Genomic DNA, 14,968 nt, shown 5'->3' with positions numbered 1-14,968 from the left:
ACTTTTCTCTAACAACCTATCCAGACAATCTGGGGCAGATATTCAAGGCTTTAGAACGAACGATGGCTTGTAAATTGACATTGTAAAAGAATATTTGTTTAGACGTAGCTCTCTTATGTCCCTCATGTTGTCATTTTTGTTTAACCAGTTTTCACAAGTCAAAATGACAATAACATGATTCGGTTAGGGATAAAAACCGAATGGAGTCGACTGGGAGTCATGGCATATTTGGGAGCTGAGCTAAATGATCTGACTCACTGAAAAGACACATGAATCCCAGCACCAGTGCACAGAATTTCAGTGCGAATGCCAAAACAATACAGCATAATTCAAGTGGAAATCTAATAATAAAACAATATACAAGTTGTATTAAATGATCCTATCCTTATATTCAACAATTATACAGAACGTACAGTATATATTTCACGACTACAGATTTCCTCCAGGTTTTCGGTGTATCCCACTGTCATGTTTCTTCATCGCAGTCTGTTCAGATTCATGTGCACTTCACATTTCACTGCACGTCCACGTCAGTCCGTTATCTCGGTGTCGATATCTGTAACAGACACGAGGACAAGCTGCCACTGTGGCATTAGTTTTGCCCAATCAAACACACCCTGCCCCACTTTTCCTCTCTGTAGCATCTGCCTGTGTGTTTTGCCTAAGCGGTGTAGGTTTCTAATGGTCTGTTTTTCGCAAGACTTCACCTGAACGTGGCCTTAATGCTTACAGATGGACAAAAACTCTGTTCTTGAAGTCTTGAAGATTGCAAGCTACTGTATGGAGCCAACCAACAGACACGAAACATTCACTAACCCAAAGAAGATCTAGCAGATCCTGAGGTTCTGGTACATTTCTCACCAACCTGAACGGTTCCAGGAACAATCCGAGTGACATCAACGACATCATCATTACGGTGTGTAATGATATAATTGTTGAGTCAACACAACTTGCTTAGTCTGGCTGAGGGAAAACTGCACAAAACAACCCTTAGAAACTTTTTGGTCATGCAGCATTTGTGCTGTAGCAAAAGGATATTTGCTATGTTGACTGCTTTGACCGGTGGCCAATGGAAAAAAAAAAGCACAGCTCCAGACTGGTGCCAAAATTTCTGGTACATTTACACACTTGACGTTTTTCTCCCTGAAGTGTTCCAGTGAACACTGACACATCCAAATAAGAAATTTCCATTAGCTCCACACACAAACCCATACTGCTTAACCCTTCATATCCCAGCATGCCTTGCTCCGTCAACATCATCAGCACTCAGACGGAACTGTTACACAAGTCTGATTGCAAGGTCACTACTTCAAAACTTCAAGCATGACGGTTGGTGACGCGGGACGTAGGGCAGCAGGTGCTCCGGCGATGACCTTCCGCCTCATGAGATCGGCTCTGGTGGCATCTGGATCAAATGCTCGCTTGGCCCGTGCCTCTCCTTCCTCTCTCCGGGTATAATTCTGAGCATGTCTGCCTGCTTTAGTGTCATGTTAGACTCTCCCTCTAATTCCGTGTGCCAGGACTGCACGCCGCACGCACCATGCGCACTCCCCAGAGTCTCTAAAGGTCACCTGAGCATTAGGAACACTGAACACTGAACACTGCTGCTGTCTTTCACACACTCGCCGCTTAATAAACAGATGCTGATGACAGACATTAAGTCACAATCAGGGCCGTTGGATTTAGAGTCTATCGAATGTCAGACCTGGTGTTATTTCCCCCCACAGAAATACTGTACTATCCTTTTAATGACTGGTCCTCTGGAAAAGTGATCTTTAACCACATCCGATTTGTATTTTCCCAACGCAGGAGAAATAAAATCAAGAAACATCAGCACAAATAACAGACCTGAATGTGTTTGTTTAATTATATTTGAGGCACCGTGGCTTAGTGGTTAGCATGTTCGCCTCACACCTCCAGGGTTGGGGGTTCGATTCCCGCCTCCACCTTGTGTGTGTGGAGTTTGCATGTTCTCCCCGTGCCTCGGGGGTTTCCTCCGGGTACTCCGGTTTCCTCCTCCGATCCAAAGACGTGCATGGTAGGTTGATTGGCAACTCTGGAAAATTGTCCGTAGTGTGTGAGTGAATGAGAGTGTGTGTGTGCCCTGCGATGGGTTGGCACTCCGTCCAGGGTGTATCCTGCCTTGATGCCCGATGACGCCTGAGATAGGCACAGGCTCCCCGTGACCTGAGGTAGTTCGGATAAGCGGTAGAAAATGAGTGAGTGAGAGAGAATTATACTTGAATTAATTGGCTCTTTTAGACGGATAGATAGATAGAGAGAGATAGATAGATAGATAGAGAGAGAGAGAGAGAGAGAGAGAGAGAGAGAGAGAGAGAGAGAGTGTGAAAGCTAGCTCCAGGGTTATTATTTCCTGTGCCTGTGGCTGTTACTGTAGAAGCCGAGATGGATGCGCGAGCCCCCGGATCGGCTGATGAGCCGCGACCATCAATGGCGTTTCATTGTGATGGTGGCACGCTGTGGCAAGATTAAGGGCTCAGTGAGTTATCAAAGGCTTAGTCTCTCTGAATTCCCCTGACCAAACCATCATGGAAGACCGCTGTCACTGCCTGCCAAAGGAAACGCTCGCATTTCTAATTCTCTCTTTTTTTTTTACTTGGCTCCCTACATTCTCTTTGGCAAGTGTCAGTCAATGACAGTGACAATCATTGATAGGAGAACGTGGACAACCTGACACGAGCGCCATGACCTGCCTCTCTCTCTCTCTCACACACACACACACACACACACTCAAGTACAACAGTATTTACAGCGGTTATCATGCCGCTCTCCACACAGCTGTAACCGACGAACAAAAGATCACACATTATGAATTTAACATTTAACATTTCTATTTAACATCCTGACCTAATGTTCCAATCGACATGCTCGCTCTTACATCTCCAGTTCCAGTGGCTGGGGTGAATCATACTAAATTACTTAATGCGTTATACTCTGACCTCTACAGAAAGCACACAGGTACACGTGTACTTAAGTACAAAATAAATAAATAAATAAAAAAATCACTGGGCTTTTACACACTGCTTCAATTCCTTTTATTCCTTTTAAACCAATTAGAAATTTTTAATTCTTTTAATTTAATTTTTCCTCTCATTCGATTTCACGACAGTTTCTTCCTTAATTAAAGCACATAATGTAGTATTTTTTATCCTTTTATAGTTACGGTAAACGGTGCGTAACAAGTTACTGTATATAAACAGCGATCCGTTCGAAAGACCTTCGTTTTTTCCTTTCTTGATTTTAATAAAGACAAAAAAAAAAAAAAAAATACAGTTTTTTATATTCTCTTGTTTTTAATCATCGTCATCATCAAACGCTTTTATCCCATTTAATCTTTTGTAGTGAAGTCTAATTAATCACAGCAACCAAAAATTAGCTGTATTAAATATAAAGTATATATATAAAAAAAAAAAAACTAATCGTCTAATACGAATAAATATATAATTGAAAGCAAGTTAACAAATGTGTAGTTAAAATGGAGGACCACTTTTTGACAAATTTATGTACAGTATGTACAGTTTATTAAATGGCTTGGATGTGACCCCAGAAATGAGAGACTGTAAACCCCTCAATTCAAGAAAGAACGACAGGCTAAAAAAACAAAAAAAAAAACAAAACAGAAACAGCCACTGAAATGGCTCCTTCCACTGACTTGGCTTTGAAGAGCAGCTTAAATAAATAAGAGTATTAAAATAGCCTCTGTGCTGGACGAAGATGATGAATCTGAGAGGGAGGAGAGGGCCCGGCCCTGTAATCGACTCTGAGCTCCTGGCCAACAGGAAGCTGTGAGGGAGTGTGTGCACAGCGGCTAAGGCCAATTAAAACCGGAGGAGTGTGGAACATGTCGGAGCTAACGAGCTCTCTTCCCTTGACCCCTGACCTCTCGGAGACCCTGATCCAGAACGCATACGGAGGCAACGGCCGCTGCCGCGACTCCCCTCGGCTTTCGACATCCCCTCCCCCGCCGTGACCGCGAGGTCTACAAACACATGTTTGGATCCTTCGCCGGAGCTTAACCACATGGCGTTTATTTCCCCTCATTTTTACTAAAGGTCTATGGTTCAGCTTAAGTCTTTAAACAAAGAGCAAAAATACACTCAGCTCGTGTCTGCCACATTCCGCCGAAATTTATGGGCTTAATTCGGCCGCGCTCTCTGTGAGCAGTTCGGGACAATAAATAAGCACCAAATTAATTGGCAGAATTTATGAAGCCACCATTTACCCCAAGGCACCAGGGCCCCTGATGCCCAGGCAGGACAATTACTCTAGTTATAAACGTAGCAAGAGGTTGCTTTTCGGGTGGAACTCTTTCCCGAGCGATGTCAGTAAAAAAAAAAGGGTTATTATTAAAAAAAAAAAAAAAAAACACCTGGAGGAAAAGGACGGACTGACTGAGAGACTCAGACACCGAGCCATTACCCGTTCTAATGAAACAACAAAGGCAGCGCCAGTGACCGTTCCTTCTCCTGCCCAGTACCGAATTGGTCCCACAATTTAGCCTCTTCAAACATGGTCCATATGTGAGTTCAGAGCTGGCAATCAGAAGCCATTAAGGAGCAGGCGGCTGAGTTCATCAGGAAAAAATTAGCCCACCGCTCGACCGCGCTCTCTCATTGGCCGCTCGCGTGGAGCTCTGGGTTTGAGGGCACCCCAGACATTCCTGTGGATAATCTTTTCCATTCCTTCGTTCAGCGTGCTGAGAAGAAGCCCAAATCTCCAGGACAAGGCCTGCATTGTGAGGTGCTTCAAAAAAAAAAAAAAAAAAAAAAACAAATTCTCTTATGCTCACCTCATACAACACTTGCAAAAAAAAAAAAAAAAAACAATTCTCATCATCTTTTTTGTTTTCCTCCTCGCGTTTCTGATTCGAAAGAAAAACCAAAAAACAAAAACGAGTGCCTCTAAAACGATCTGGCGAGACGGGAGCACGGGGATGCTGCGTTTCTCACGCTCTCTTTCCAGCAAGGATTTGCTTTTACGGAAATCCAAAACAATATAAAACCGCCGGAATCTCGAGTGCGGCCACATCAGTGAGTGCAGAGAAGTTCAGGAGGATCAGCTACGGATCAGCCGTACACACACACACACACACACACACACACACACAGACTCTGGTTGGTCTCCTTCAGGCTCAGCGTAAGATTTACAGCGACACGTTTTCTAATTAGAAACGTTGTCATTACTCCTTCTATAAACGTGAGTCTCCAGCTGAGCTCACCCTGACTTTTCCACAGCCACCACTTTTAAAATCTGCCTATGACAAACCGCACCGCGCCATGCGGCCTTTTTAAAGACTGCCTTTCCGTCCCCCTTTTATGTGGGATATGCGGAGAACATAATAAAAAGACAGAACTAATTTTCAGCAGTGCTCGCTGGCTTGCCGGAGCTCCGTGGAATCCGAGCAAACGTAAACAGCAACCTTCTAACGGCGATACTAGAATTACCACCGGAGTGTAAATGGCTTTGAATATTTCAGCAAAGTCAAACAAGCCTTCAAACAAAGCTGTAAAAAACAGAGCTCCCTGCTCTGTCAGCGAGCTCAATAAAGCATGCTGTCTGACTGTAACTACTCCAGAGACACACACACACACATGCGCATACACACACACACACACACACACCGCCCCCACTCAGGCCTGTGACAGTAAAAATGTAGTTAATCAATCACACGGCCTTCTGAAGGCTCCACAAAGAGACACGTGTGTGTCTGAGACGGTGTTCAAACACGTCCACTGTGAAGGAATTTAAGAAAAAGTTGATCTTACTAGTCGTTTTTTTTTTTTTTTTTTTTTTTAATAAAAAAAAAAACCCAAAAAACCTCTACAGTACAAAACACTCATAAACAAAAAAGAAATGACTATTAAAAGTCTCCTACAAAATTATTGTAAGAAATACTTTTTGGTATTTGTTTTTAAAGCGTGACTGACGTTGACATGACTGGTTGCGTCCTTGTCAAGCCACAATTACTCTCTAACCAGTTGACAGGAAAAAGCATGTCGGAGACAGCGCCCATCAGTGAAAATTACACGTTACTTCAAACATTTAGCAAAAGTTCAACACTAGTTAGGTTTCTACCTGCCCTGTAATCAAGCGCTTGTCTACTCCGTCATTAACACCCAGTGAAATTTTAGGCTGAGTCTGTGAAGCTGTGATGCTGCTATTTTACATGCTGGCAGTTTGCACGTTATAAAAAATACAGTATATAAAAAAAGAAACTAAACACAAAAAAAAAACAAAAAAAAAAACATGGTTTCGATCTTTCACACACACGAGGACACGATTAACTCATGTGAACTTATTTCTGTCCTTTAACTCCAGGTGGGGGGGGCGGGACACGGTGGCTTAGTGGTTAGCACATTCGCCTCACACCTCCAGGGTTGGGGGTTCGATTCCTGCCTCCGCCTTGTGTGTGTGGAGTTTGCATGTTCTCCCCGTGCCTCGGGGGTTTCCTCCGGGTACTCCGGTTTCCTCCCCTGGTCCAAAGACATGCATGGTAGGTTGATTGGCATCTCTGGAAAATTGTCCGTAGTGTGTGATTGTGTGAATGAATGAGAGTGTGTGTGTGTGTGCCCTGTGATGGGTTGGCACTCCGTCCAGGGTGTATCCTGCCTTGATGCCCGATGACGCCTGAGATGACGCCAGGCTCCCCGTGACCCGAGGTAGTTCGGATAAGCGGTAGAAAATGAATGAATGAACTATTTAAATGACTGAAATCACAAGCACCGGGATTCTTCATTTAAACTCTTATCAGTGAAGACGAATACAGCATGTAACGACTTTCTATAAGCGACGTGCTCGTGTTCGACACACGTGAAACGAATCTGCGGAAAATCTAATAACGCAAACTCTCGGATTTGAGCTCGGATCAGATTGCTAACGAAATCTAAACACCTTGCTACTGTAGCTAACACCTCGTGGAACGATGCATCCGATATTTAAAAGCATATAAAACGTCACTTTTAGTAGCCTGTTACATGATTTTCATGTTGCTTCACTATTTGAAATGAAAATACAGATTCGTTTATATCGAATTTTTTGAAATGTTGGAAAGTGACACTATAAAATAAAGGTGATGATGTGATGCAGCATTCTCCGCATTCCGCGATGACACGGACATGTCGTGTTGCTGGAACCCGCCGTTCTTAAGCTCTATGTGGAATAACTCGTTTCGTATTGTTTTGTACGCTCTGTAGATCTGATTGAATGTAAAACGCTCGAAACACGAGTCCGAGCCAATGGAAAACTCAGTGATGTGTAGGTTACATGTGTGACACACAATAGGCTACTTGAATGTGGTGAGCTGTAGATGGACTACAGTGCAGGCTTTGTGTGTTTGGCAGCTGCTGAGTGATGAGGCTGTGTTACCTGTGGAGAGTCTGCGCTGATGGAGAGGACACATGCCGCTGAAACAGGAGCAGGATTCCCCCGAGCGGCCTCTCTGTGGGGGCGGCGCCAGCGAGCACTGGGGTTTCAGGAACCCTGTGTGAACAACAAAACATCATCACACTCAGTTAAACTGGACATTGTCAGATTAGATTTAGTACCTTTTAATGCCACTTCCAGTGTAATGAAGAATGATTTAAAGATCAGACATAAAGATCAGACATAATAAAGATCAGACATAACGTGTCTACATGTCTACAAGTCATCTATTTTTCTTGGAGCTAACGTACTGGTTTACTCCTAGACACACAGACGGACGGCTGTTATACAGAATTAGATGATCGTAACAGAGAAGGAAGTTACAACAGAGTCAGACAATTATAAGAGAATCAGACAGTCTTATCAGAATCAGACACAATAAGATAGTCTAAACAGAATCGGACAGATTCAGACAGTCTAAACAGAATCAGACAGTCTAAACAGAATCAGACAGTCTAATCAGAATCAGACAGATTCAGTCAGTCTAAACAGAATCAGACAGTCTAAACAAAATCAGACAGTCTAATCAAAATCAGACAGATTCAGACAGTCTAATCAGAATCAGACAGATTCAGACAGTCTAAACAGAATCAGACAGTCTAAACAGAATCAGACAGTCTAAACAGATTCAGACAGTCTAAACTGAATAAGATAGTCTAATCGAAATCAGACAGATTCAGACAGTCTAAACTGAATCAGACAGTCTAATCAGAATCAGACAGATTCAGTCAGTCTAAACAAAATCAGACAGTCTAAACAGAATCAGACAGTCTAATCAAAATCAGACAGATTCAGACAGTCTAATCAGAATCAGACAGATTCAGACAGTCTAAACAGAATCAGACAGTCTAAACAGATTCAGACAGATTCAGACAGTCTAAACAGAATCAGACAGTCTAATCAAAATCAGACAGATTCAGACAGTCTAAACTGAATCAGACAGTCTAATCAGAGTCAGACAGATTCAGACAGTCTAAACAGAATCAGACAGTCTAAACAGATTCAGACAGATTCAGACAGTCTAAACAGAATCAGACAGTCTAATCAAAATCAGACAGATTCAGACAGTCTAAACTGAATCAGACAGTCTAATCAGAGTCAGACAGATTCAGACAGTCTAAACAGAATCAGACAGTCTAATCAAAATCAGACAGATTCAGACAGTCTAAACAGAATCAGAAAGTCTAATCAGAATCAGACAGATTCAGACAGTCTAAACAGAATCAGAAAGTCTAATCAAAATCAGACAGATTCAGACAGTCTAATCAGAATCAGACAGATTCAGACAGTCTAAACAGAATCAGAAAGTCTAATCAAAATCAGACAGATTCAGACAGTCTAAACAGAATCAGAAAGTCTAATCAGAATCAGACAGATTCAGACAGTCTAAACAGAATCAGAAAGTCTAATCAAAATCAGACAGATTCAGACAGTCTAATCAGAATCAGACAGATTCAGACAGTCTAAACAGAATCAGAAAGTCTAATCAAAATCAGACAGATTCAGACAGTCTAATCAGAATCAGACAGATTCAGACAGTCTAAACAGAATCAGACAGTCTAAACCGAATCAGACAGTCTTATCAGAGTCAGATTCAGACAGTCTAAACAGAATCAGACAGTCTAATCAGAATCAGACAGATTCAGACAGTCTAAACAGAATCAGACAGTCTAATCAGAGTCAGACAGATTCAGACAGTCTAAACAGAATCAGACAGTCTAATCAAAATCAGACAGATTTAGACAGTCTACACAGAATCAGACAGTCAAAACAGAATCAGACAGTGAAAACAGAATCAGACAGTCTAAACAGAATCAGAGAGTCTAATCAGAATCAGACAGATTCAGACAGTCAAAACAGAATCAGACAGTCTAATCAGAACCAGACAGTCTAATCAGAACCAGACAGTCTCAGACAGATTCAGTCATAGCAAAACCAAACAGTGTCATAATAGACCCAGACAGAATTAGATTAACATAACACAATCATAACAAAATCAGATAAAATCAGACAGTAATATCAGAGACTCCTTTTTTTATCTCCTTTTTAAACTCATCAAACTACAGAAAAGCCTAAAAAAGCCTTAAATCTCTGCCTAGAGCTAAACAAACGGGAAGGCTAGTCCACACAATGACTTAACTATGAACCAGATATTTAAGAAAAGCAGCGACCTCGTGACTCCTCCTGCCTCTGTCTCTGCCCTTCAGTGGCACAACGTGACCCATTCAACCCCTAACATTTTCAGCTCCATCCTGTACCACATGACCCAAAGCCCTCAAGGCTGTAGATGCCCCAGGCTCGCCTCGATCTAATGCCGCTTCCCAGGGCTCAACAAGTGGGTGGCACATGACTCTATGCTGGTGAAATGCCAGATGAGACAAGCACGCCTGCAGGGGGTAGGGACGGATGCCAAGCTGTGCATTTTAGAGGTCATAGGTCATTCTGCACACTAATGTCATTAATATGACTCACGGATTCCATTCGAAAGGGAACAAGAATAGCTAAATGTACCGTTACGTCAAGTAGAAATTAAAAGACGTGCTATAATCGGATACATTTTTAAGTTTAATCCAGCATCCTTAAAACTTCTTCAGCTTACCAGTTAGCATGACGTCAAACACTTTTAGGTATCTAGAATCATTGTCCATCCAAAAAAACCTCCAAGGAACCTATTTTAAACCAAACTTTCAGTTTTCCTTAAAAAACAAACCAATTTATTTTAGAAACTCATGTTGTGATGTCATAATACAGACTCATTATGCAAATGAAAGGATTAAAGATGCTGTTAGTAACTAGCTATTAATGTTGAACTGTTTAATTGTTATTGTTTAGCCACAAGTGTACAATTGTGTACAATTAAAGGTTTATTATCATCATAAAACGGAATATTTCTTTATCAGATAAATGTAGAGCCATGTTCAGAAAATAAATTAGAAGAAAATGTTAAGCAGATACTGTTGGTTTGTCCCTCCATTCATTCATTCATTCTCTACCACTTATCCGAACTACCTCAGGTCACGGGGAGCCTGTGCCTATCTCAGCCCATCCCATCGCAGGGCACACACACACACTCATTCACTCACGCAATCACACACTACAGACAATTTTCCAGAGATGCCAATCAACCTACCATGCATGTCTTTGGACCGGGGAAGGAAACCGGAGTACTCGGAGGAAACCCCCGAGGCACGGGGAGAACATGCAAACTCCACATACACAAGGTGGAGGCGGGAATCAAACCCCCAACCCTGGAGGTGTGAGGCGACCGTGCTAACCACTAAGCCACCATGCCCCCGTGTGAACGCTTAAATGTTCCAGGTAGACATGTACAGCCAAGGCTTTGGTCATTAAATAAAATTACAACAAAAGGCTCTTCAGGTAGAATCATTTAAAAAAGAAAGAAAGAAAGAAACAAACAAACAAACAAACAAAGAAACAAACAAACATCCTTTAAAGAGCTTTTTTCTCCCACTGTAGAAACCCTACAAGGTTCTATGATGGTTTGTAAATTACACTCAGTTCTAAGAAGAGACCCTTAAGTGAAAGTGAAGTGAAAGTGACATACGGCTAAGTACGGCGACCCATACTCAGAATTTGTTCTCCGCATTTAACCCATCCAAAGTGCACACACACAGCAGTGAACACACACACACTGTGAACACACACCCAGAGCAGCGGGCAGCCATTTTTTATGCTGAGGCGCCCGGGGAGCAGTTGGGGGGTTCGGTGCCTTGCTCAAGGGCACCTCAGTTCGTGGTATTGCCGGCCCGAGACTCGAACCCACAACCTTAGGGTTAGGAGTCAGACTCTCTAACCATTAGGCCACGCCTTCCTTAAGGAAGTGGCATTAGAAAAATTAAGGTAAAAATATAACATTTTTGTCTCTTTCTGAAAACATTCTAAAGCCTGTTTAAATGTAAAATGCTATAAGACTGTAAGCTAATTAACCAAGAACGATAGCTTTACGATCCATAAGGGTTCATTGTTTTTTCTTTAAGAGAACTCGAACTCGTTACAAATGTTTTCCATATTATAAACACTTTCAAGAGCTTCTATAAAAACTAAACAAAGGGTTTCCCCCTAAGAAAAATCTCCAAGTAGAGTCCATCCCTTTTCTTTCTTACAAGAGTAAGTACAAGAACCCATAACGATCCAAAGAACCCTAGAGACACCCATTTTCAGAGTCCATGAACATGCCATTTGAGGCTTGGTGGTTTGATTGTGAAATCCCATTTGTCTCACCATGTAACAAATCCAACATGAGTATTTCCAATTTTCGGATTCATGAATATTCATTAAGCGTGACGTTCTTTATGGGGGTTGAAATGTTTCTAGGTCATTTCTAGAATGTTAAAAACATATTCAACAATTCATTATTCGGTACAGAATCAGAGGTATATGTAAGACATCACAGATAGATTCTTACTGTAGATTTCCAGCTACCTTATTGAGTAAAGATAGAAAGACAGAAAGTCGAATCTCTAGACTCAGAGCTTATGGTCTAGACTTTTACAGAAGTTTACTTTCTCTTGCCAGTGGAGGCTACGACGTGACTCAGAGCTGATGGAGAGGATGAGTGAGTTCATGCTCTGTGTGCACCACTGGAGCTATTTAAACAATGTTTGCTTCTTCATTTCCGGCTATAGACCTTGAGGACTGGAGCAAACACTAAGAGCGAAGGGCAGCAACATAGCCTCGCTTCGGTCCCTGCTCAATAAAGCGCTTTCACTTCCACCAGGAAAATCATGTCATTCCAGATGAGCTCAGACTGTGACATTTAAAACAGATGCAGGGATGCTGAATTAGTTCCTCGTGATAAGTCGTCTGGGAAACCGAAGCTGTGGTCAAGTGTAGGAGGCCCGGGAGAAGAAATGGAGGAGAGCAGGATGGAGATCTAGGGAAGAAACTCTCTGATACAATCTACAGCTGTCTGATTAAAATCATAAGTACGCACAGATAGACATCAGGCATTAAGTCTGGGACATTGTGAGGGAATTGGAGGAGATAAGCTCCAGGTTTCACAGAAAACGAGAGAGATGATCTTTAAATAAACATGACTACCACAATAACATTATAACACATACACTCAGCGGGCACTTTATTAGGTACACCTTACTAGTACCGGTGTGGTCTTCTGCTGCTGTAGCCCATCTGCCTCAAGGTTTGACGTGTTGTGTGTTCAGAGATGCTCTTCTGCATACCTCGGTTGTAACGAGTGGTTATTTGAGTTACTGTTGCCTTTCTATCAGCTCGAACCAGTCTGGCCATTCTCCTCTGACCTCTGGCATCAACAAGGCATTTGTGCCCACAGAACTGTCGCTCACTGGATATTTTCTCTTTTTCGGACCATTCTCTGTAAACCCTAGAGATGGTTGCGCGTGAAAATCCCAGTAGATCAGCAGTTTCTGAAATACTCAGACCAGCCCGTCTGGCACCAACAACCATGCCACTTTCAAAGTCACTTAAATCACCTTTCTTCCCCTTTCTGACGCTCGGTTTGAACTGCAGCAGATCGTCTTGACCATGTCTACATGCCTAAATGCATTGATTTGCTGCCATGTGATTGGCTGATTAGAGATTTGCATTAACGAGCAGTTGGACAGATTTCCTAATAAAGCGGCCGGTGAGTGTATATTATAAATGTTCCGGTTCTAATACCAAGCTTGTGTTATAAAATTACTAGAATCTAATCATGGTCTCATGGACCTGGTGGATAATATTTAAGAAATAAAAAACAAAGAAGTGTGTTGTTATAAGAAAATAATCCACGACCACTCTGAAGTTGATTATTTTCCAATAAAATCGCACGCCGGAGTGTTTAAGTCCTCACACGCTGTTGTGAAATGTTTAAGTTTGCCATTTGTAGACATAGCATTGTCATTTGTATTGTTTAGTACAGCTGTAAACAATCATTTCCTGTCAAAACTGCTGTTAGAGGAAGTTAATCAGAACCTTCAAACCAATCAGAATTGAGAATTTAGCTGCTCTGTGGTATAATTTCATGTAATGTTATTCATTCATTCATTCATTCATTCATTCATCTTCTACCGCTTATCCGAACTACCTCGGGTCACGGGGAGCCTGTGCCTATCTCAGGCGTCATCAGGCATCAAGGCAGGATACACCCTGGACGGAGTGCCAACCCATCGCAGGGCACACACACACTCTCATTCACTCACACAATCACACACTACGGACAATTTTCCAGAGATGCCAATCAACCTACCATGCATGTCTTTGGACCGGGGGAGGAAACCGGAGTACCCGGAGGAAACCCCCGAGGCACGGGGAGAACATGCAAACTCCACACACACAAGGTGGAGGCGGGAATCGAACCCCGACCCTGGAGGTGTGAGGCGAACGTGCTAACCACTAAGCCACCGTGTCCCCCTCATGTAATGTTAATTAATGTTAATTTTTTTTACAAAAACGTTCCATGACCACTGCGCTAAAAACCGTGTATAGCATATCGCTAATTAATTCTGATGAATAAATTTGTGCCTGAATAAAATTAAAATCAGCATCAGTAATAGGTTAGTCTCTAGGATACTATGATTAAATATTTGTCACAAAATTGATTAATTGACCTACATCCATGGGGAAAAAAGTTTGCGTATATCCGTGATGAAAGCATCAATAACATTTGCTTTCACCAGGCTAGATCTTGTGTCAGTGATTTATTCCAAAATCCCTAATAAAGTTAATCTGCTTTGTGGTCCAGCAGCAAATATCCTTGAACTGAACTAAAGAAAGACAGTCAATGACACATGCTTGCTCTCTCTGAGGTATGTCACTAAACATTAACACATGAGCTAAGCCTTCCGTTCAGGCTAACGCTAACCCGACTAGACAGCGACTGCCCGAGAAATGCTCAACATCACAGAACGAGGAACGATTTTCAGACGAACGGCCGAGTCAGCTCAATTACACGATCTAAACGGTGGTGTTCACTACAAATGCTAGATGATGATGGAAAGGCTAGGTTTTAACGTTTGTTCTTTCTCGTTTAAATTCCACACAACATTTGACATTTAGTTTGAAGTTTCATTGAAAATAATTCATTCATCTTCTACCGCTTATCCAAACTACCTCGGGTCACGGGGAGCCTGTGAGTATCTCAGGCGTCATTGGGCATCAAGGCAGGATACACCCTGGACGGAGTGCCAACCCATCGCAGGGCACACACACACACACTCTCATTCACTCACTACGGACAATTTTCCAGAGATGCCAATCAACATGCATGTCTTTGGACTGGGGGAGGAAACCAGAGTACCCGGAGAAAACCCCCGAGGCACGGGGAGAACATGCAAAAAGGTGGAGGCGGGGATCGAACCCCAACCCTGGAGGTGTTTGAATTGAATTTTCTTTGCACTCAAATACGCATGGTGATAAATGATAATTATCTGTAGATTATAATGACAGTGTGTAAACAGATGAAGCACCCTCAAAGCTCAGCATGTGCCAAATCCTGGGAATTAATTAAATTTTGCCTAAATTTACAGATTTGGTTTTGGATTGCTTA

At 42.3% G+C, this 14,968-nt stretch overlaps 1 protein-coding gene across 7 annotated transcripts in view; it reads right to left on the bottom strand.

The window, feature by feature from the left end:
- rxraa (retinoid X receptor, alpha a) overlaps positions 1 to 14,968 on the bottom strand; it is a 100,494-nt gene that overhangs the window by 60,045 nt on the left and 25,481 nt on the right. For all 7 annotated transcript variants that reach the window (XM_060890468.1, XM_060890470.1, XM_060890469.1 and 4 more), the window contains exon 2: positions 7,387 to 7,500. In XM_060890468.1, coding sequence (XP_060746451.1) covers positions 7,387 to 7,500 — 114 coding nt within the window. The remainder of the gene's footprint in view (positions 1 to 7,386; positions 7,501 to 14,968) is intronic.

The sequence above is a fragment of the Tachysurus vachellii genome, chromosome 17 (assembly GCF_030014155.1).
Source record: "Tachysurus vachellii isolate PV-2020 chromosome 17, HZAU_Pvac_v1, whole genome shotgun sequence".
Lineage (NCBI taxonomy): Eukaryota > Metazoa > Chordata > Actinopteri > Siluriformes > Bagridae > Tachysurus > Tachysurus vachellii.
Note: the sequence above shows the minus strand (reverse complement) of the source record. Positions and strands in the feature narration are given on the sequence as shown.